The sequence below is a fragment of the Malurus melanocephalus genome, unplaced genomic scaffold (genome assembly GCF_030028575.1).
Source record: "Malurus melanocephalus ecotype Western Australia unplaced genomic scaffold, MMel_1.1 scaffold_680, whole genome shotgun sequence".
NCBI classification, from domain to species: domain Eukaryota; kingdom Metazoa; phylum Chordata; class Aves; order Passeriformes; family Maluridae; genus Malurus; species Malurus melanocephalus.
Window position 1 is genome coordinate 210,367 of NW_026623912.1, and position 25,423 is coordinate 235,789.

At 34.7% G+C, this 25,423-nt stretch overlaps 1 protein-coding gene across 1 annotated transcript in view; it reads right to left on the reverse strand.

Annotated features, from left to right (window-relative positions):
* LOC130584199 (cilia- and flagella-associated protein 47-like) overlaps nucleotides 1–25,423 on the reverse strand; it is a gene marked incomplete at its 5' end in the record, with an annotated part of 203,595 nt that overhangs the window by 110,156 nt on the left and 68,016 nt on the right. Inside the window, 2 exons of the mRNA XM_057384030.1 lie at nucleotides 9,594–9,733; nucleotides 18,184–18,295. Of these exons, the coding sequence (XP_057240013.1) occupies nucleotides 9,594–9,733; nucleotides 18,184–18,295 (252 nt within the window). The remainder of the gene's footprint in view (nucleotides 1–9,593; nucleotides 9,734–18,183; nucleotides 18,296–25,423) is intronic.

Here is a 25,423-nt window from a genome sequence, read left to right on the forward strand (position 1 = left end):
AGAGTGATCATGGAAAAAGTGATCCTTAAATTTCTCTGCAGGCTCTCWGGAGAGTTAGGAAAACCATCAGCAATATTGAAGGATGCACACAAACCCAGTGTAAAGTGTGTAATGAGGAAAGGGAAACAGAATAGAAAAGAAAGATTTATGTCAGCACAGTAGAAGAGCCACTAACACCAATTGCTTGAAAAAATTCCAAAAAGGAATGTAATAAAATAAACTAGAACTTATTCTTCTGCCTCTTGGCAGAAACAGCATTCACTGGCCAGGTTTTGTAGTGCTGCACATTTTAAGAGGGTATAAAGTGTGACTTACGTGAGGAAATCACTTGCCAGGTGAACAGCTTGGGTAGCTGTGTCACRCAAATATTTTAACATGTCTGAAAAGGCAAAAGCCAGCTCAGGAGTCATGTACACACAGCCACAGCTGATTTAACCTTGGCACAGCAGGTTAAGCTATACTTAGATTGTTCCAGTCAGGAAATTCCTTAAAAAGATACTGAAGTGTTTTCCTGCTCCACRTCAAAATGAAAACAAAATGTGTAAAATAAATTATAAATGTATACTTTTAATAGTTATATTGCTTCAAAGAGAGAAAATATAAATGGTCAATGTTTAGGGTTATTTAATTTTTCTCTTTTTTTTTAGTAGGTGATGTTTTACTGTATAAATACCTCCATAATTTTAACATTTTGKCTACTAAGAACTCTTTAAAATAGAGCATCTGACATTAAAGAACTGTAGTCATAAAAAAATCAAATATGAAATTAGAAAGACTTCAGAACTTGTAAAAATTTTCTATTGAAAAAGCCATACCAATGCGTAATTAATTCCTGATTTCAACTTTTGTTTTCAGTCAAACACAAGCTATTGAATGAAATATAAGTGTACATTAGTGAAACACAGATTCCATAAAGAGCACATTAGTTAAACACAATGACCTGGGACAAAGCTAGCAGTTAAAAAAAAAAAAAAAAAAACAAACCAAAAGACAGCAGCAAAGCAGCAGATATTCTTCAGTCTCAGGAGTCTCCTCACAAATATGGCACTCAGTTATTGCAAAGGCTTAGCAAACCTTTTTAATTTTAAGTGTTAGCAGCAAAGACCTGTTAAAGRTCCTTAAGAATCCTCCAGGTGTAACGCTCTCCAGGTGCAATACGCTGTGGTGAAATATACTTCATGTTCTTTATTGTGAAATTCCAAGCTTTATTTTATTATTGTCAACATAACATATTAAAAATCAGCTTACTGAAGGCAAAGTTAACCCAATTTTTACCAGTGCTGTAGCACAAAAGCAAATAAGTGCTCTTATGAGTTGCAGCATGTAACAAGGAGCATGAGATTTTCACTTGAGAGACAAATGCCATTCATCAATGGCATTCATCAAATCAACTGAATTATAGAAACTCCCCTGGAATTTAGAAGCTACTGTAAAATCAATTGTACTATTTCCCTAAAAGTTTTATTTTTCTCCAGCTTGCAATTCAGCAGCTTCAAAATATACCAAAATGACCAAAAAATGCTGAGTAAAACTATCTTCATTTTTATTACATAATTTAATTTGTATTCAAAGTTGTTACTCCTTCTACCTACCAGCAAACTAAATTGACATTTCCTGGAATATACATGAATTTCTAACCAAACCTTTAATGTGAGTTAAATTTGATTTGATTTTATGAACCTACATGAGACTTCAGTGAGAATCCAGCTCACTTCCAGACAGGACTCACTTTTAAATTCTYTACCATACTCAGGCAGGCTCAGTGTACACAGTTTCCTTTTTAAAATCTGCAAAATATTGACACTAAGAATGCTTATTTCCTAAGTGAAGATATGCCAGAATTACAAAAATTATACTTGTGCACCCCGATGAGTGATTCTTGACTGCCATTTATTAGAAAAAAAAAATTCTGTATTTACCAATCAAAAAGACTTTTTTCCAAAATACTGGAAGTTTGCTAAAAACATCAAATTAACCAAAAACATTTTACCAACCCTAATACAATCTTACTGCAGTGTTTCATAGGAACACAGCTAGGCAAATGCAAAGGCAKTAAAACTGACAAGTGTCTATTTTTCCTCTTCAGAATAACCCTTTTACTTTAAAAGGAACTTTTTAATCAGGTTCCTTGGGATTTGGATAATTTTCCATTCTTAGCTCTGCCACAGAGCAGGCATTTCACCTCATTCTCCTAAGGYAAGGCAAAAAGGCTACACGAGGGAACATCACACACAGAGGAGAGGTAACATTTTTTCTGGGATAAAAAATATGTCTTCCTTGAAAGAGATATTATTAAGGATTTCTGCTGAGCACCCAGGTCATTTTAGGAAAATGGTGTTTATATCTCTATTCATCCATAAAAGACAAAATTWCTTATATGAAATAGCATCCTGAGCACAATGATGAAGTGGGCAGGTTTYCATTAGATTTCAGAAAACATATTGTAGAGTCATGTGAGCAATTTATGTCTTCAATAAAAAAAAAAAGAAACTATGAAGTAAAATTACATTAATCTTCAAGTAGAAGGTCTTTATGTCCATGCAATTAGATGCTAATAAAACCAACCCTTCATTAATTTCATGGATTTTGTCTGCCATATTTACAGGTGCTGAACTTTATAAGGTTGTTCTTACAAATTTCTCAATATATTACTGGGCAAATAAGATGTAGTAAATACAACCAGTAAATACAGAGAATTTAGTGAAAGCAATCCTCCAATTCTTTCCAACATTCAACAGTAATTAGTGTATACATCACACYATGAAAAAAGCAGCATCCTTCATAAACAACACCAGTTTAATATATTACCAGAAATACTAATCATATTTTTATAATTCATTCTAAATTTCACACACATAAACAGAATATAAAGTATCATCTGTCTTTTGCCACAGTGGGAAACAGTAATTCCCTAATACTTCTAATTTCATAGTTCTGCCAAGAACAATTAGGACTCTACTGTATCCACWGAGAAAGCAAAAGGAATATCTTGAGAGAGACAGTAGAGACCACAACAAAAAAAGGTACTGCAGTGGACAAGAAATATCTATTGCCTGCTCTGTAAAAATATAAGMGTGGTCCTTTCTAGTTAGTTCAAATTTTCAGAAACAAAATAAATATTTACATTAAAAATTTCCTCTGGATTTTTGAATCTATTTATAAATTAGCTTAACTGTTGGATTGTCCTACCAGGCTCTGAGAATGCATATTCAATTCTTCCCTCTGYTTGAGAGACTGAGCATAAACCTTGAAGGAAGCTGTTCTCACCCTTAGACAATGTTGTTGACGTTGCAGTAATTTGAATGTCAAATATCTTGGGGAGAATGTCACATTTTGTGGTTAAAGATTAATTTGAATGTTTCATAATATTTAATGTACCAGATTCAAGTAATTATTCAGATAGAAGAAAAAAAACTCACACTGTAAAAGGCTTTTTAAAAAATCACATATTTGATTTGAACTCCACTTCTTATGAACTGTCCCATGTATTAGGCCATAAAGTTTGACTTTTTCCTCTTTTCTGGCTCAGTGAATATTTTCACAGCTCACAACAACTCAAATAGGATGACAGAGGAGACTGATAGGGACCTTCCCTCTATCCTCTCCTCACTTCATTATCTCCAGCCCCAGACATGCTTATACAACTCTGAGGAACTGGTAAACATTAGTGCTCTTTTCATTACCATTACRTGCTCTCTGTGTGTTTATAATTCATTACTTGCTAAAGGGTGAAATAATAATTGTTTGTAAGCATGACAAGGTAGGAAAGGCAAAATGATGACCTACATAAAGATCTCAAACACTCAAACATAACAAGGACACTGGCTGTGGGGAGAGTGCTGTTCTGTTCCTCATTTCCTATTAGATTTCAAAAATGCTATTTTTTTTATATCATTCTGAATGTGTTCTGCACAGACTATGAGTAAGGGTTTACACCTGGACCTGTCATGTGAGCCCCATAATGMGCCCCACTCTTCATTTCTGCTACARATTTTATTTTTCAGATKTTTTTTTYAATAAATGGGCTACTAATTGAAAAAATTCCGTACATATGCAYTTGAGGTCTGCCAGACATGACAGAATGATGTGCTTCTCAGTAATACAGTTTATAGCTCATACAGACTTTCAAAACAAGGATAATGCACATCACAGACATTTAAATTGGGTAATAAAATTTAATCTGTTTATATGCAAATGCAATCCTACATGCCAKGATACCCAAAAATATACAGATGTACCAGTTTACAAGAGCAGTGACTAATTTGTGGTTAGTGCAGATGCAACATTACCTGCCTTCTCAGCACAGCCATATTCAAACACCTGCTGCAGGAAGGGTGATACAACCCAAAGTTCATCCTCAGCCTTACATTCTGAGCACTTACAAATTGCTTTTGTTATTGATTTTAAATGGGCAACCGTGCATTGTTTGCACAGATTTTTAATTGCACACAATGCCATGCCCCACAAATTCCATGTGGGCCATAGGTCCTTGAAGCATTGCTATATCTGAATTGTTTCAAAACAACATGTTTGTTTATTGGGAGAATCAAGCTGTTCTGAGCCTCAAAAGGCCACAGGAAAATTCATAACAGACTGCAGACTGCAGTACTGCAGAAGGGCACCTACTGAGAGAGCAAGCAGTAATTGAACAATYTTTTTGACAAAGGAAAAAAGCATAAAACAGTCTAATACTTAATGCTCTACATATGCTAAACCATCCCCAAAAGCTTCTGTGCACTGGCATAACTATAGCTGCAAATGCTAAAATGCTATTAAAGAAAAAAAGGAAAAAAGCAAGCTGGTTGCTTGCTTTTAAATATATTTTATAAATTTGCAAATATTTTAAAATTTAAAAATTTTAATTTTAAAATTTGCATATTTTAAATTTGCAAATATGCATGCAATTTACATGGGGACTGTTTTCTCTGGGTAGGTCTTTACTTTTCCACTGAAGGGGGAGACTCAGACTAATCTGCAGGTGGAGCACACCATGCAGGAACATACAGAATGTAGACTGGACTGAAAAATAGCTTAACTACCTAACCAAAATTTATAGGTTGGTAACTTAAAATGATTTTAAAGAACAGAYCTCTTAAAGACAGTAATTCCAGAAATAAATATGCATGTGTGAAGTATCAATCACGCCTCTGATATATTAAAGGTACGTGAAACACCTTGCTACATTGATACTGATAAATCAAATAATTTACCATTGCATACTCAGTTCTTATGATCTTTGAAAAAAAAAWTWAAWWAAAAAAATGATAAGATTTATTTTATATTTTTGSCATCCTGAGTAATCTTTACCTCTTAATCACTTAAACAGTTGCCAGAAAAAATACATTACTTCACTATCTTCCTTTTGTGAATATCCCAGTGTGCTCCCACAGATGTTCAGCCCTCAGGGATTTATTTCAAGCCTGGAAGTCCAGGAGAACCAGGTGGTAATGCGGAGGTAATTATTACCTCCCAAAGTCATCAAATGCTCAAAGAATCACTTGGAAGAAGTTCTTAAACTCAACAGGAAGGAGACTCAACCCAGAGACATCTCATAAGAACTACAATGACAGCTTGGGCTAGAAAACATTGCCTGTCATTGAAGGCCTAGTTGAAGCATAAATTAGCTTTAAAAATACAATTTAAACAGGCCAAAATTAATATCTGGCCTAACCCCTTTGACTGTGCTTTTTCATCATGGGCTATTCACAAGCAGTGTATCTTATTGACGTTATGCATTTCAAGCACAAAGAAATTCAAAAACCTGGCAATGACATAAAAACCTAAATGCATTCCATAAGAAAACCACAATGGGAAGTACAATCTTTGGATAAAAGCAGTGCTTGTGGTAGCCACAATAAGACAACACACATGCAGAATTCCCCAGTGTTGTACAAACAAACACAGTGTATCTGCAGCTGGCTCCTGTCCGCAGGAAGATTGAAAGCTGTTGTTTTAGTGCCAGCCCTGTGCTGAGTTTGCTGCTGGAGAATGTGAGGGATGATGGAAGAGGAGAGGGGGATTTGCAGTTCTAGTGCAGGCTTTAGCCATTGCAGTAACCACAGCAACTCCTCACTCTGGACTCCTCTTTCCAGGGAAATGAATCCTGAGGAGAGGAGTGGGTCTGGCAGAAGCTGAGCCAAGGATGAGCACAACATGGGGAATTTGGCCAGCTCAATTCAAGAAGTTACCATGAAACCCAGAGTAGAAAACTTTCCTCTACTTTGGGAGCATAGGAGGCTTCACAGGATTTAGTGAGACTGTGAAACAAATACCTATTCATGGCTAATAGTTATTTATTATTTTAGCACTTTATAATATAGGAATATCTAAAGATAATTCTCACATGAAAGACAAGCTGCATTCTACTCTCAGTCTTAGCAACCACTTAGCCTTGTTTTACTTTTGGCTCCCATGAGAAAAGAAACCCTAGGACCTCCTCTTCAAAGACAGAAATATGTTTTGGAAAGAATTAAAATCCCATGTCAGCTTAGAAAGGGGCAAGCCCTTGTCACCACATCTGCTCTGCAYACATTTTTCTGTTTGGGTTTTGTTTTGTTTTCTCTTTTTCTCTCTTTTACAAGGCAGCATAAAAAGGATTCACCATGAGGAATCGCTATGTTTTTTGCTGCAAGAACTAAATGAGCTTTTTCATAAATCCATCTGAAGAATCATAAAATAACAAACAAGTTTCAGAATCCTTAGGTTTTTGGAAGAGCATAATGAGTGATTTTGGTAGAARTTATARAAAGAATGTGTGAAAGCTCATCCARAAATCATCATCTTCTGCTGCAGTCCTACCTACAAGGTAATTTGAAGAAGAAAGAAAAGGAAAAAGGTAAATAAGAACATCTATATCTACATAATATGTGTGTGTACCTGAAGATGATATTGAATGCTGATGTACATATAACAAGGTAGTAATTTCTAGTGTGTTTAAAAGGAATAATTTTCACTGACARCAAGACACAAAAGTTTGGTGTACATGTGTTTCTCCTATTATGTGTTTATTCCTTATTCAGTTGTGGACAACCTCACACTTGTTTTGAGCTACAGTGATTCCAGCCTGTAAATTCATTTTCTCTACACCAGAAGTCCAGTTTTCCTGTTACAGTGCTCTGGGGATTCTCAGCTCCAAGATGCACTTCAGTGGGTGATGCAAGGGGTTTGCATTCTGCTAGTGCTGTGCAACTTGCAATTAATAAAACCTAAATTTTGGAAACATCAGTCATTCTACTATGAAAAGTCATACAATAATTAATTCTAATGCAAACCTACTGTAAAAAAAAATATTGGTGTAAAAGAAAACTGTATAGCATAAAGTAAAGATTTTGCTAGTTCCTCCTAGAAGTAAGTTAAGAAGTGGACTGTCATGTATGTTAGAACAGATTTGCTTACATTCCATCTCTATTTAGCTTTTTTTTTTTCAGTAGATACTTTCCACAAATGCAAAAATTATAGATATCTACTACAAATGAGTGRTTGTAATGACAGATAATGTTTTTGTGAAATAACTAAAAGCAGTTGGTGAATTTAAAGGTAAGATTGAAGCTTGCTCTCCCTGGGATGTGTGCATTGTAATGGTGAATCCTCTGCACTAAAGAAGAAATCTTTTATTAAGTGATACTAAGTACTAAGGAATTATTAGGTTTTATTATTAAAGTATATTAAAGGTATTAAGWACTAGGGAAGAATCATCTCACATCCTACTTTAGGTCCACTTAGGAGAGCAATCCTAATGATGCCCYAAACATTGCCAGTAGYCCTGCAGCCCGAGTCAGTGCAGTTTACTAGAAACATGTAGGTTACAATAAGATGAAGAYGTAACACTAGAGTTGCACAAAAAGAGCAAAAAATGGCAACAGAAAGAGAAGATGCAGTAACTTGAGGCAGCCATATAGGGATAAACTGTGTAGATGGCTCCAATTACCAAYGGGATTCTCAGTGTGGGAGTGATTATATCCATGTAAATTAGTGTGCAGCAAAAGATTTGGGGCTGATTACCCGGCTCCTCTCAGCAACTTATTAGACTAATATTTTATTGTAAAAATTTATTTAATTTTAATTTGTTAAACATGTTGGGAAAACATTTCAAATGCATAAATAGACCARTGAGTCTCACATTGTCAGTGGGGAACCAAATGGAGCAAAAGACTGATCAGTAATAACCACAGCAAACCATGAAGTCCCATTGGATTTTCTACCTAAGAACAAAACCCTCAATTCATGTTGGTGATAGGGACAGCACTGAGACATCCATTCTCTGAAACTTTCTTACTTAACCTTCTACATTCAGTTACTTCCAGTTATAGCCTTTACTAGTTATGGACTGATGATTCCTAAATTTTCAACTATCTCATAAGAAAAAATGTTTTATTTGGACAATAAAAGCTTAACTAAATTCATTAATRTTCTCAGGTGTTCAGTAAAGATTTGAAGTTTATCTCCCGTGTACCTGGCATCACTCTTTATATCATTGTTATTATTAATTCCAYTTAATATCTGGAAATCTGTAATTCTCTCTCCTGTATTATCTGCATATATCACCTTAATGTAATATTTGTTAAAATCCTTCTTCTGTAAACTTCCAATGAGGTGTTGCATGATTTTTTTTATGTCAACCAACTTCCATGCTGCTGTACAAATATTAATAGACTAGAAAAGAACAGCCTTTCTGATATTCACATTGACTTAACTCAAATTATTTCTAATTKATTGATAAAATGAGCTTCTAAATCTTTTTAGAGCTTGATAAATTCTGGTTTTAATTTATCTAGAAAGTACAGTTATAAAGACAAAGAGATCTCCAATTGCAAACCTTTCTCAATTTCCTAAAAACTCAATATTGACTAAAACTCTTTTAGTTTAAACTTTCTTTGATAGCTTTCCTTGCAAGAAATATTCTTTAATCATATAAAAAAAAAATGCTTGACGATTTAAATAGATACTAAATTAGATACTAAAAGCATAAAAAACACGGTTCTATAAGCCAAGTTATACTTGCAAATATAAATAAGAAAGTGGAGAAATTGATTGAAAAACAAACAAAAAACCTGCATTGGTATATTTGGTGTAACTACAAAAGTATTCTTCTGGAACACTTGAAATCTCAAAAGTAATGCAGATACTGCTTAGAATAAWGTAGGTGGTGACAATATGAAAGTAAATAGGTATTCTGGAATTTTCTCTTTTTGATTTTACTGCACCAAAGGAGTATCTATGACAGACTGTTTTAAGAAAATTTTTCCACAGGGGAAAGTAATGGAGCAATATGAATTTCAGAAATGACAATATGAATTTCACAATTGACATCAGCACTATCAATATTATTGGATCGTTACAAAGAAAGTAACTAACAACGAGCAATAGTCAGTGACATTGGCATAAAAAGAGAAAAAAAAAAAAGGAAAAGAAAAAACAGGCTCAGCTTAACATCATAAAAATAAAAATGCTTCAAAAATCATAAAAGGAGAATTTTATACACTGTCTGTAGGCTGTGCATACTAAATAYCCATTTAATTTTAAAACACATAATGTAATTTTACAAAAATTGACATCAAATGCATCCATAATACAAACGTACCAGGTCTTATTACTGCAAGAGCTCGCATTGACTTCCTTATCATTTTCCTAAAGGTCTTTTTGCCAGTTGTCTTCTGTGGTGTGCTGAGCAGCGAGGGGCGGATGGCTGGAGGGGGTGGGGGGGTTTCATCTCGAGCAACAAATGAAACGACACCTRAAACAAACAGAAASCAGGAGYTGAATTAGCCAGGCATCAGCTTCACAAAAACAGACTGCCAACCTGTACAAGGGGTTCCTCAGGTCAAAACTAATATTAAATGAAGTCAGACTTCCAGTCCACTTGGTGTCAGCCATCCCATTATAATTTATGATATTAGGAAATATCTCTCAAGTGAGTACAATAAAATTAACCATTTTTGCTCCCCAAAGTGCTCTGCTRCTTGACTGAAGAGATCCATAATGAGCACCTGAAAAAGATCAGCAGCTGAAAATATAAGCAAACCAACTTCATAAAAAGTTGCACAATATTGTGGTCACTAATACTATCTTTTTCCCAGCTCAATCTTCTGTACATAGCCTGCATTCTTTCTATTATTTTTTTAAATCACAGTGTCTCATTCTAGCACTATAAGAGAATAATTGTAAAATTTAAATTTTTCCTGTGATATTTTTGTATTGTATATTAAATTGTAATCAAGTAYTTTGGGAAGATTAAATACAGAGAGACTGTAAACCCTAAATTTTTTCAATAGCAGATGTGTCTTGACCAATATAAAATCTAGTATGCATGGGGTTCCTTTAAATAATATTAATGTTATTCTGGAAGATTTGATATACTGGCTTTAAATAAGCAGGTTTCTATTTCTTCCATTTTTGTGCCTCTCAGAATTTTCAATCTACACAAACTTTTGGAAATACCACATAACACTCTAATTGCATCAAAATTACTGTCTCTCAATGTTTCMATAAATTCTGTTTCTAGGTTTCTAAGCCAAAATAAATGTATTTTGCAGGTTTCATTCTTGCCTCATATAAAATTTGAGAAGGTGATTTTTTTAATGCAGTTGCATAGTAAGATTTGTTCTAAGTTGTGATTATTAGAATTTATGTCAAATATATCCAAAAGGGTATTTGTTTACTCTGTCTCACCAAGAACTTGGGAAAAACTATCAATCATGGAGCTTTTGAATTTTGAAGTGGGAAATTAATATGGCAATCCCAAAAAAAAATATGATTTGAAAATATCCACATCTAATGGTTTCTGCAGCTTTGAGGGGGGCAGATGTGTGACGTGATAAACACTGACAAATTATTTCTACTGAGAAGGATTACATTAAGTGATTACAAAGAATAATCTATTTTACTTTGAAACACAGCAACTGGAAAGCACAGGTATAAAACACTGAAGTTCAAATCAAAATCAAAAAAATGAAAATAGGTTTAAATCCAGTGGGACATAATAATATATACCTTGATTTTTTTTTTAAATAGAGTCACAAATTTATTAAGAAAACTCTACTCAAATACAAATAAACAAGACAAAAGCATTTTAAATTGAAGTTTTACAAATTACTAAAATTACTTTCAAATAGGCAGAGAAGTGACTGGAAATTATTTCTGGAAATTATTGATTTTTTTTTAGTCTTGACGGATAAGGTAGATGTGCAAGAAGAATTTTAAAAAAACATTATTGAAAAGAGAATGAAGTCTGAAGAAAATGCCCAATGTATATAAATTTTGATGCAAGAGTACACATAGAATGGTGCTAATAGCTAATGGATCATAGGACAAATTACTAATTAATGATTAATGATCATAGTATACTGACTAATTAATCTGATTTTATGTCTCAATACATAATCCTGATATTATTTTGGTCTACTGAAGCACAATATTAGAGAGAGGCAAAGTGTAAGAGAGAATTCATTAATTTTAAATACCATCCTTAGCATCAATATGCTGGAAAGACATTGACAATTATAAAACAATGAGTAAAAAATGSAAAACAATAGCTTTGAAATTAACCAAAAAGTCTTAGCTAAATGCTGAAAATCAATACATTCATAAATTCTACCAATTTCTTACAGTAAGGAATATTTTCTTACTCTTAATTTTAAAATTATACTAATTATTCCTTATAGTTTTCCCTTCCAGTGATTGTGGAGGATTTCCTTTACCAATTGTCTTTATTTCAGAATCATGAATTATCCACATGTGAGGATGGGTGAAAGAGGGACAGAATAGGAATCATCACAGTTTTAAGTAATGAAATGGTAAAACAGTGACTTTTTTTCTCTGCACAAAACATGGTCTCAAAAGCATCAAAATAATGAGCTGAAGCACTTGAACAATTAATTTTTATTAGAAGCAAATATTGGAATCCTTGAAAAGTTCCAGAAGAATAAATTGCTAATGCTCAAGAATATTTCAAGAGCTATGAGAAGAACTATTGTAAATAAAAACTATTTAAATTGCTAAACCTCTGTGCTGATAATCTGGAATTCACAGGATCAAAAAATCAGTGAGGAATTGCACTACAATTGCTGACACTCAATTTTCCTTCTTTATGAAAACCAGATCTCAAACAAACAAAAATAACAATGAGGTTATAATYTTGATCCATAAACATGGACTGAATTGATGTGATGAATACAGATTTCTGCAAGGCTCTCAATTAAATCTGTCAAATTATTTTGATAAAAAATAATGAGTTTACTACCGATGGCATACATTTCATAACTCAGTTTATCTGCTTAATCTTAAAATATTCATAAATTGTCTTTCATAATTTTCTTGGGCATCAAAGTATCTACCACTGGCTCAAAGCTATTTGAATTTTTTATTAGGGGAAAATAAAAGGAAATCATTGCTGTCAAGAAATGCAAAATAACAAAAGAAAAAAGTTTATTAATTTCATGTCAAAACTAAAATGCAGAATCCTTATCAGTGAGGACAGTACACAGTATGATCTGYATGACTTGAGTCTATAAATTAAGACAGAACATTTTCCTAGGAAATATTCCTAATTAAAATAATCTCCTTGTTTGGGAGTAAATGGTGCAACCCATTGACCCCTAGTGGAGATTAGGATAGCAGATAATACATAACTACATTAATTTATTCAAATTATGGGCTACAAAAATATTCCTGTCAAGTGATGTTTTGCAGGATGGGGAAAAGAGTTTTATACAATGAAGAGTAATAAAAAGTACTTTGTGCTCTATGAAGTCATAAATAATACATTGGAAATGTGCAGAAAGATTGCATCAAAAATGACAGATTTGAAATAAGAAATACAAGAAGCAAATTTGCATTTTTTGTATGGTTCTGCTGAGCTTGGCTCCTATGAGAGGGATGAGCTGTGACACAGAAAGTTCTGGTCTTTTGGCTGTGAATGCACTCTCATCCTACAGAGCCCCTGTTGCCTACAGTGACTTCAGCAAGGGCACTGGTATTTCACATTTCTTTATAGGTGCTACAACCCAACTGATAAATGATAATTCATTCATGCTGATAAATGATAATTCATTCATGMACAAAAGTCCTCAATGTTTGGGTTTTTCTTTTGTATCCAGTTGCTCAGTTCTGACTTCTGTGTCACATACTACACAACAGAATAATTTGCTGACAATTTTTTAAGCATACCTTCAGAACCAAACAAGACTTCATGTTCATCCAGAGATACAATTCCCATTGATTCAACTGGMCACAGAATAATGCCATCATCAGCTRTTTCAGAAAACAAGACTCCTTAGATGCCTTTTTGCATATATATAAAATACCGAACTTGCATGTGTATGATCCTAAATTGGTAAAAGCAATAGAAGAATTTCTAGAATTATACTGAAACTCAATAATTAAAAGTTGCATGAATTGAGGAGGTTTTCTTTTTGCTGACACAGCGTTCCTTGAAAGCCTTTCTTGGTCAAAGCAACACTGCATCTCTTCTAGGTTTACCATTCACTGTTTAAACATTTTATACAACTACAGTCCACATATTAATTCCAAAGCCTTGCTTTATACTGCTTTAGAGAAGATGCATCCTTTTAAAAGGAAGCAGGCTGTTTTATTTCCCAATAAAATTGTAATTGCAAGACACCATATTAGACTGACTCATTGACTATATACTACAGTACCCCATCCATGAATACAATTAARAAAGAAAGAAATGCTCAATGCTTTCCTTTCTGTATCACTTAAATGGGGTATTTGAAAGATACATAGGGTSCATGCTTATTTTCTGCTGCATAGAGATGATAAAAGTCCACAATATCCCAATATTTTAACTGGAAAAAAGAACAGAAAGCTATATGGCCACAGAATTCATCACACAAATCTGAAAAAAATATAGAAACATTTGGCTTGTGGTTTAAATATACCAACATGAACTTAATAAGGTCTTGGGAGTAGGAGGAGAGGTTTTTGTCTTTTCCTGGATTTTTTTCTGGCCAATGAAATCTGTGTACAGTTGCTGCCACAGAAGAGTTCCACAGAAGAGATAAATTAAAAAGATGAATGTAATTTATGTAGCTATTTAGCCAATTTTTCTTCTTGCAGTTTTTCTACTGACAAAAAAAAGGATATTTACTGTAAGTTAGAACAAATCTTTATCATCTCTATTGTTCCTAGGAAAATGTCTATGATGAGACATGCAAATTCTAAGGAGTTTCTGTAAATCCTATTTGTGGGTACACTAGGATTACATGAACTGCTCCCTGCATCAATTAAAAAAAAAATCAACTTAAAGACTCGCACCTAGGAGAAACAAACAAGTGGCAAATCCTGCTGTGACACCATCAAACCCTGATAATGTCAACTGTCATTCATATATGGCTCTGTAGCATAGCATTTAATAAAGAGGTGAATTGTTTTATTTATAATTTTCACTGCCTCTTCTTAATGTGACAGTGGAATTATGATATGGAAAGGCTCAGGAGYCTGCAGCTCCACCTGCACCAGGATGGATGGAAGGTGTGTCCCAGGGATCATCCTGCTGGCAGTGCCTGGCCCAGCAGAGCAGCTCCTTCAGGGCACTCTGGTGATCCTGCAGAGCCACTCACAAGAATCAAGAAACCAGAAGAGCCTTCAAGCTCTGTCTTTGTTACCAATGAATTGGATTCAATTTGCCAGGATGATGCAGATGAGGAGGAATGCTCAAAGCAAACAGGCAGGTGCTGGAAATACAGCAAAGGCTACAAGAAATTACAGAGATGGTCTTTCCCCCCTCTGGGTTTTTACGATTCCATGTAAATTGATCAGTGGAACAATTTGCAGAATTCCAGAAAAAAAAAAAAAAGAAATGGACAATATTTTTTAACATCAGTATTGAATGGAAAACATTGTTAAACAAACAGGTTCAATTAACTCATTTACAGGCCAGGATGTGTTGGCATGATCTTCACCACCTCACTAAAATTGCTCTGCAGCTGCATCTGACAGGCTGGGAAAATGCTGCCCTTTTTCTTCAATTTCAGCTTCAAAGCAGCATGGAAAAGCACTGCCTACTAAACATAGATTTAGTTAAAAAATTAATGAAACATGAGACACAAGGTTAGAAAGCTCCTTTCCAAAAGCTAGGGGGTTTTATGAATAAAGGGCACTGACTATAAAAAGTGTGTGGGTCATTATGAATTTTGCTCTATTATGGAAAAGTTCTGGTCTATTCTGTGGAAAGCAGAAATAAAAATTTGATAAAATATAAAGCAATCTGTAGAAGATGGTTTACCTAACCTAAACCAAATTGCTCAATTACTCAGAAAACAGAATGCTGAAGAATTTTATGTAGTGACAGAATCTTATCTGAGGTGTTTATTTGCTATTATTTCTGTGTTTAATCTGTCATGCACCTACAAACTAGCTGAAGCATGCAATATTAGCCCTCTATTGGAATACTTTCAAATGGGCTTTAGAAAATATCTGGGCCCATTTTTAGCTTAGAAACCACAAAACAGCAAGACAGGAAGCAAAAGCRGTATAATTTTGCAGCTATACAATTTTGGAAATAAAAAGATTGAAAATAAATGAAAAACACAAACCATTTKTTCAGTACAACAACTTGCATGGTAGAAGTTCTTTTATTAGAATTGATTTTAATATGAAAAAAACAGGGCTAAAAAGTTTTACACTTAGAAGCTGGGAAGTTCTAGACWTGAAATTATTCATTGGCACTATGACAGTCTTCAGCTAGAAATCTAAATAGCTGTTCTTATTTCCCTGCAGGATAAAATTTACTCCCTCTGCAGATAGCTTTGGAGCATTGCTTTTTTATTTTCAGTCATTCAAAATGTTTGCCCCATAGATTATTTGCTTCCTTCTAAACAAATTCACCAGACTGAATTAAGAATACATTTTTGGGGTGTGTGTGTTTAAGTTATATTTTGTTTTTAGTATCTTGAACCTAGAAAGGATTAAGATTCCTGAGTCCAGCCTAATTCCCACGTGAATCAGCTACATCTTCTCGGTGGTCCTCAAGCTTCAGGCTGGCTGGTGAATTATCCTGAATGCCAAAATGCAAATATATATACACACACATATATATGTATATCAGCTTTGACATTAAATATGACTCCTCAGCCTTGCACAGTCCAAAGCAGACAGACTTCCATTCTCCCTGAAGCCACAAAGGAAGCACTCCCTAACATGTCACCTTAGACAGGACACTTGGTAGTTGGGTTTATAGCAAACCTAATATCAGACATCAAAATCAGCTGCTGCTTTTCAAACCTGTGACAGTGGCCTGTGACCCTCTCTTCCCTCCACCCCTCTCCCTGCTACAGCAGCTGAATGATTAGAGAGAGTTCAGGGATTTCTGTGAGCGAGCCAAACCTGTCTCTGTTCCAGAGGAAGGATGAACATGATTTCCTGAGGTAGTGATTAAAGCCAGCCCTGAGCCAGGGGGTGGATTGGAGATAACARGGTCCTGTCCTTTTCAAAGGATAACTTTAGCCTTCTATCAGTTATTTTAAAGTGTAAAATAAACGAACTTTTCTGAGGAAAAGGGCACATGTGGCTTCCCAGCATTTGAACCAGTAACTTTTTTTTGGGTTAGAGAGACTGACTGTTCTCTCTTTTTTCACTCAATGAACATATGATACTTCAAAACATAATAGGAACCATTGTAATAGAAGTCAAGGGAAGGAGAGAACATTGGAGATGTAGATCTGAACATGTCTCTTTGAAGGCATGGCTTTTATCACCTGCTATTAATTTGCTGTATGATAGATCCCTTAGAGCCTCTTCTACTGAAACTTTCATTATATATAAAAAAATTGGGGATTTTCTAAGGTAGAAGAGAATATTCCCTAATTTTTAATGCTTAAAAAAAAGGCACATTAAAATATAGTACATCCTCAATATTTTCTGGTGCACATTTTTGGTTACAATTGTCATTGAAAGTTGATATCTATTCATATAAAGTGACTTTTTTTTTTTTCTTTTAGGGCTACAGATCAGGCCACTGAAGTCTTCCTATGTACTAGGCCAAGCTTTGCTACAAGTATTAATTTCTTTGCACAAATCACTTGTGAATTCTGATGGCATTATTAGTTACATTTTACATATCAGGTACTAAAAACAAAATGGCCAAAGGWGCAAAGTAGTTCAACAACCTCAGGGACAAGGCTTAATAGCTTTTTAATGCTGAGAAAACAGCTGCCATTATTCTCAATTGCCTAAGAGTGGCAGAATCAAGTGCTTGGAGTCAGGAACCTSCAAACTCAAAACKACACACACTARGAGTTTTGTATTAAGAGATTTCTCCATTATCAGAAAACCTTTTGTTTAAGAAGTTCAAATCTTTTCCTGATGCTATCCAGTTCCTTTAGGATGGCCTCTTCTGTTTCCATAACTCCCTCCCACACACCCTGGCTCTTTGCTCTGCTGAGAGTTACTACAACAGTTATCCTACAAGGAAGACAAAGATTGTGCAGCCTCATTCCCAAAATCATTTTTTTCATATTATAAAGCAAATAATGAGCACCATGGAATTTTAGAACCAACACCAAACATTTTAAAATTATGACATCGGAATTGTAATTAAAAAAGTAAACAAGGTCAAAACATTAATTGTGGTATGCTGACAATGGTTAAAACAATCAAGAGTTTTGGTGTTGTATCATAAGAACATCTTTATAAACATGAATAGATGCAAATTAGGTACAATTAATTTTAGATCTCCCTAGCCTCTGATTATGTCAAAGCAAGAACTGAGTTCACTGCATTCTATTTATGTAYTCTTGCCTTGTGGTCAACAGATTGAATGTTAATTAAGGGAAAAAATCAAACCCTGGTCTCTGCCTTTARAGCTTTGCTCCTAGTAGTGCTAAAATAACTAAAGGTATTCAACAGGTTTTGGAAAATTAAATTTAGACCCAAAGTTGGTGATAATTCAAAAATCATCACTTCCTATGTAGTCAATTTTCATGAGAACAATTAAGTGCTTACAGTTGTTCATATGCTGGCATTTTTKAAGAACCTGAGCATATATTTAGCAGTAAGACACCTTTACAAATAAAAAAATGAACCAGCTTAAAAACCTGAATCACCAGTTATTATATCTTACCTCCAGAAGAAATGTTATGCAGAACAAATGCAAGCATTAGATGTAAAAAGATTTAATTTGCTAATTTATAGGGATATTTTACATATTTGAGTTCTGGATTGTACCTTGAAAGACTCCTCGTGTGCAGGGAGCTATACTCAGAGTATAAGCAGCAGTGTCCTCTGGGTTCACAGTCAGCTCAGARGCACCACTCAGGATGGCRAGATTTGAATACACCTGGGGAAGAYAATTYACAAAGAGGAAAACTCATTAAAAGCAAGAACATCATTGACACAACATCCATTCTACCTGCTTTGAAGAGRATAATAGAAAATATCTATCAGTAAACCCTGCTTTTATGCACATGAAAGAATACACACTGTAAGAGAAATGATCTGATACACAGATCATACCAAGCACAAATTTTGAAGTCATTGCCCAGCATGATGAAAAGTATATTGCTCAGACCATGGAATTACTTACACATGCATGGGTTTGAACAGTCAGGCCCTTCATACTTTACACACATTTTCATTAGAAATATAACAAAGAGGTTCAGCAGCAGTGATCCATCTAACTAGACAGAGCAATGCAAAWTCTGAAGTGTCATTTGAACATCATTTGCTAGACCTCAAGTGATATTAAACTGTGYCTTTTGATGTGTCACCTTTGGTAAATGACACACATGCATGGCATACATGGGAAATATCTGAGCACTGGAGAGACGAACACCATTTTCACACATTGAATTTTAGATTTTGCAGACTGTAAAGCTCACTAGGAGAAGAGAGAGTGAGTATTTTTTTATTTTAATTGCATCTCATTTCTTTCTCTCTTGCACAGCTTTACAGAGGGACTCTCTCAGGTCCGAGTGTCACCAGACAGGGCTGGGAGTGCCCGCTGGGGTGACGGTGGGGCAGCAGCAGCAGCAGCAGCAGCAGCAGCAGCAGCAGCAGCAGCAGCAGCAGCAGCAGCAGCAGCAGCAGCAGCAGCAGAGCTGTGGGAATGGCTCTGCTCACACCCTTTCCCCATCACCTCTGCCACTGGCTGAGTGACACTCCTGCCGAGTGTAAGCAGTTTGAACTGACACTGCAACTCCTGCTCTCATCTACAGGTTCTCATCTACATGGTCTGAGGCATGGAGTCCTTTTAAAAAATCCCTTTGGGATATCATGTAGTATTGTTGCATGCTACCATTCCTAATCACATTAAATAACTAAATTGTCTCTGTGTTATTCAGGTGAATTTTGAGTGAAATCACTAGTCAAAACAGAAAAGCATGATTTTTTTCTCCACCTTATTTTTAAATTCATTAATTATTACAGCTAGCCTGTCAAGCATCTAAGTGGATACCTGCAATCTACAAAGACTTCTTTTGCAACACTAACATTAGATGCACAGACCATTTTCAGTCACCAATTTTCTTTTTAAGTAAATATCTTTTATTATTTTCTGTAGAGAAAAAAACCCAATTCTTACATAATCTGATACAGACAATCATTGTCTACAACACATTCCCTATCAGTGGTATTTATGTTAATATAATCCCCTTTTTCAGGTGCTTGTTCTTCTAAATGAGGAACTTCTATTCCAAGTAACAGAGAAAAATACTGTAAAGCAACAACCTTCCTCTTCCCCAATAAATCTGCATTTCAAACTGGATATTAGAAGTCCAGCAACCAAAACAATAGGAAGAGACTACTTGTCAAGAGATAAAAAAGAAAGGCTAAAAAAGAGATGGATGAAAAGCTTTCTTGAGTTGGCATTTGGGGAAAGAAAACTGAAAAAAAAACCCCTTAAGTTATCAACAAAGAGGAAAGCATAGAAAAGGTGTGGTTGTTACACAAGATGAAGAAGTTTTATTTACTAAAATACAAGCAATAAATTAGTCACACWCCCACATTTATGGATTATTCCATTTCAGTTTACAATGGATGCATACAAAGGTGAAGGATAAGTACCTAAAATAACAGCTAGGATAACAGAAATGACAGCAAATTACTAGGGAAAGAAATAAGATTAGTTAAAATGAGATTTTTATTTAAGGAAAAAGAAACACAGAGACAGAAGCAAAAGCAGGATGAATGTGATTAATTTAAATTGGATAAAAAGAAGAAGAGCAGGATAATACTGTTTCTATCAGACTGGAAATACCAGATCAGTTTTTAATAAAACATGTCACAGTAAAAGGAACACTATTGGCATGGTTGAGTGTAAACATGAAATGCCTATGGATTGCTGATGAGTAAAAATATACATGGCAAGTTTGATTTTCAGTCATTCAAGAGAAATTTTGGAAACCTTTTCAGAGCAGTGAACTAAGATATGCTAAATTATTTTAAAGTGAAGTTGTTTATCTTAAGGAAGAGACCGTATAACTGAATGGGAAAAGGTTGAGTACAAGCAATGAAATCATGTCAGTACACAAATGGTCCCCGTTTCAATGTTTGAATCCAGATCCTGGATCAATAGACATGAAGAAATTCTCCCTTCCCTGCCCTGCGTCAGACTGAGCCTTTTGGGACGATACTCACTAAAATTTGTGCATAACTGATGCTGGCCTCAGCTGGCTGTCACCTTTCCCACTGCAGTCATGAAGCTCACTCATATTCCTCCTCCTGCTAGCTTTTCCAACCAATTTAAACACCATCTCATCAATGAATCACTCCCATTCCTCTACCAACCCTATTTCTCTCTACTATTTAAGTTATTTACACCAATCTCCTAACAATGGTCACACCAATATTGTGGYCTACTGCCAACATCTTGACAAGGTCTATGGTTGTAACAAAAACTCCCCAGTTAGCTTCCATGTGTTCCTTAAACAGAACTTTGTCACACTCTAATGGACACATGATTTATCAGCTCTGTTACTGAGATTAATTAAATGATCAACCTCAGATGGYAAACGGATACCAAAAGTGCATGCCCACTCTTGCCCATGCACACAGGCAATTTATCCTAATATCAGATTCATACCAAGAATGGTTCGCATTTGTTCACAGACTTTTGGGGTTCTAATATGGCATAATGTTGTGTAACTTATATCTGCTTAACTTCAGGTTTATTACAAAATTGTAATAAGTCCAGAAAATGAAAAAGGTGGAGAGTTTAAAAGGACACACAGGTGAAAGTCCAGAAATTGCAGATTTTTGTAACAATAACTTCTTGCAAAAACTTYGTAAGTTGAGAGGAAAGCTTGGAGTGAAGCAACAAAGGAATAAATAAACAGTAAGCTTAAAGGTAACTTTCTACTGAATAGCAGAGAGATCTCTAGTTCTTATTAGAATGCATTTTATGAGGGTTATATGTAAGAATAGGCCGCAATTTTGTTTATAGATGCAGCACTGAATAACCTTATATCCTATAATAATCTACAAAACTCTGTTCCCAAAAGTACCTGAATGTGCCTGACAAATTCTTGTATGGATCATTATTGTTAGGCAAATACATTTTGAAGTAAGAAGATGGGGCATAAACTGGGTATTTTTATCAACAACAAAAACAAAAATAATATTGATTTACAAGCTGTTCAAAGTGAGTCAAGATATGGAATTACTTCTTCCAGTTAATGGGAGAGRCAGCTTTTTTCCTAATGGGCTATGAGGAAATGAACAGTTACAGGAAGATTAACCAGAAACCACCCCAAGGATGGGATTGCAGAGATATGTATTTATACACAGTATTTATACAGAGAGAAATGGACAGATCTGCACATACACACTAAGRCAAGCAAAATTTACCAGGCACAAATAAATAACTACAGTTTCTTAAAATATGTTATATCATTCCACTATCATTCAGGAAACTAGAATTTCAGAATGACACAATGGAGCCAAAATGTAAATTAGTGTTAAAGTTATCATTGTGACCCTGCACAGCATTTGCTCAAATCAAGCCATCCCCAGGAATTTATTTTTCAATTATGGTTTTCTCCATTGTCTCATACCTCAAGTCATTATTTACAGACAGCCAGAAAGTATAAATGGAGTACATTATAAAATGCTGCAATTTTAAACTAATTTATCAGCCACAGATTTGAAAACTCATTCTGCAGAACTGTAATATGGCTATTGAACATGAATAGAAATGGAAAACCAAACTTCAAAATTATAGTGAGAATATAACTTTTTTTCAGAGTTGAATAACCATGTAATAAGCATAACTCCAAAAACATCAAGRCAGAGTGGTGAATGGATGTAAGAACATAACCAAATATACTTAAATTTCATTGTCTCTTTGTATAACAAAGTTAGACAATAATATGTTCAAGGTTTCAATTTGAAAATTGTTTCTCAGGTCTGTTTAATAATATTCAGAGGSTCTTAGCAAAGAGATAATGCTCTTTGACACTAGGGCAGAACTGTATGTGAGAGGCACTGATCAATCTAACAGCCAGGTCCTTTCCAAAGCTCTCAAGAAAGGCCGTTTTTCCAAAAAAAAAGCCTCCATTTTTTTCCCTCATCCACTTTTCAGTGCAGACTTTGCAAATTCCTGATTTACTAGGAACTCATTTAATTAAATTCTAGCAATCACACTCATTTTGCCACCAGCATGCCACCACACTGAAGTGAAACATCTTTRCATTGCACTGAGTGTATTCCCCAAATAATTCCTGCCTGCTCAGCTGCATTCTGGAGTTTTACAAAATGAAGAACGCTCCATAATCCAGATTTGTACCCAAGCCAGGTCACCTGTCAAGACCACTTGCACATTTCAAGAAACAAATCTGACCTAAGACCTCACAATAACCTTACTTGATCWAAAAATTTCACAACTAGTCATCAAAAAACGATCTGCCAACAACTGCAGTTATTCCTAAATTCTGTAAGCCTTTGTACCATTAATTACTGCTATAAAGATTGCATTTTCTTTAGTGAAGGCTGTTACAGAAGTWCTGGTAGATAATGTGGAAGCCAAAAGTATTGAAATTGGAAGGGCAGATAAAAATAGAAGGGTTATGGAATACACAGATACACTTTTGGTTAAAGGATATGAACTTGGTGACTTTGAGAAATCAGGTTGCTATACTCGCACAGAATTGATTCTCAGAAAATCTCAGATACATTACCAAACAAGAGTTAAGCTGAACAGAGAAGCCCCTCATTAAATGGTTATGGTACATAATTTTATTACTTTGAGGCATTTGTTACAAATACCCCACCTTCATGCCATTGTTCCATTGACCTTGCAAAAATCCAAAATGGATATATAGAGAATAGAGACATAAACACATTGAAGAACAGGGGATTTCATTTTTTTTTAAATTATATCTTTATTCTACAATAGTTTTCTAAAATACAAACAGTTTGTATAACCTAATGCCTGAAAGGTAATTTAACTGGGCCTTGAGATGCCTCTGGAGTTTACTTTAATGACATCTATTTTGAACAGCAATGAGAAAAACAATTGCACAGTTTTGTTATTTTATTGCAAAACCATGMCTTGAAAAAATTAGGCTCCTTTATAGCTAAAATTTCTATCAAAGGTATCATTAGAACAAACCATCAACACATCAGACAATTATTTATATCCAGAAGACAAAGATTTATATAAATAAACAAGGAAATTGGATTAAAAATTTTGTCATGAGACCAAGAGATTGGATTTACATAAAAATGCTTTACATTTCCTCCTTTTGTCAGATGAATTGAATGAAATTTTACAGACACTAAAATCCATTTACACTGCAGTCATATATATTAGTTCAGCATCAGAGAAGGATGTGATCTCTTTTATATATGCACAATTTTTTTATGAATTCTGGTGTTATGTTTTTTTCATATCCAGGAGTAAGTCAATCACAAGAAAGACTATCTATTGTAAGATTCCCCCAGAACCAGCCATGAAGAGCACAGTAGAAGCAGTTCCCTAAGGTTTGCACATCAATCAGTAGAAAAGAATTCATAAAACAGCTCACATTTTTCAAGGGAATTTATGGAAATTGTCTTTTTAATCAYGGAAAGCTTTGTGGGCAATGAAAGAGTTTTGCTTAGAAGTTTTAAAGATAGACTGATGGAGTCAAGCACATGACCTCCACKGAATTGCAAAGGCACTTCTTTCCTCCCCAGCTCTAGATCCACATTAATGGTTGCACAATCACACCACATATAAAAATTATTRCTGCCCCAGACATAAACCCTCTATAACTGATTGAAAAGGAAAAAAGCATTATTCAGCTGGAAGAGAGCTCTCTTTATGCAGTAACAGAAAAGATTATTTCCCTCTTCTTCCATCCAGACCTAAATTTCATTTTAAATAGTCACTTTTGCAGTAGTACCCTCATTTTGGTTTAGGCTATCAGAAAAATACAGAAAATACTGAGAAACAGAGTAGCATATATATAATGTAATTTTATTTTTTAAATGAAATTAGGGGTTTTGTTAAGTTTATAGTTTAATATATTCAGTTATTAAAATGGAATAGTGAAGCTAAATTTACACCTCAAAGGCAAAATTGTCCAATTCAGCCAAATTACCTGTTGCTAAGTATTCATTGTGCAGTAAATTGTTTATGGACATGCCTGTAAATTTTAATGTTTGTCAGCAACTGGCACATCTCATACTAWCCTTGATATAGGCTGAGCTTTATTACTGCAGTAAATTAAATTCTTATGTTTTGTTTTGTTTTGTTTTTTTTAATATCATTTATGTCTCAGTTAATCCATGAGAAATTACTTCAAATAGTGGATACACTCCAGSAATCCAGGGTGTATAGGGCACATCAACCAACCAATTCAGTAATGAATATAYTCATTAGCCAGCAAAATTACAAAAGATCCCATCAAAAACATATCCATATTTTTTTTTATTATCTTTGCTCTGTCTACCAAGACTGACAAAATTTCCTCCACCTAATCACCAATTTAGCTACAGCACAATACAGAAAACTGTCAAAGATGCTGGATTAAACAAGATGAGGAGTTATTGGTCTGTCAGCAACTGCCCCAAGGGAAACACCAACAAAGACAAAACCAGTGCTCTGCTTCACCACAGACTACCCAGATATTACAGCAATCAGGCAGCATGGAATTAACAACAGCAACAAAATTAGAATCATTCCTTTTTCCTGTTGCCCTTTGTGCTATACACATCTGAGTAAATAAAGTTTATTTTTGCATTTCTAACAAGGYTGTGGGTCACAGTTCCCTCCAAGAGGAGGTTCTCTGCATTGTCCTAATAACTACAGATACTTGTGATCATGTTCTGGATTTAGGGAGTAAATCCTAATTTACAGACAGACCCTTCTGGAAATAAAAACAAGCAAATGATCTTTGCTCACTTTAATAGCACAAGACACCACATGACATCTGCTGGAGAGTGCTGGAAGTGATTAATATTTGCTTTGTTGAGGGGACAGTTTCCA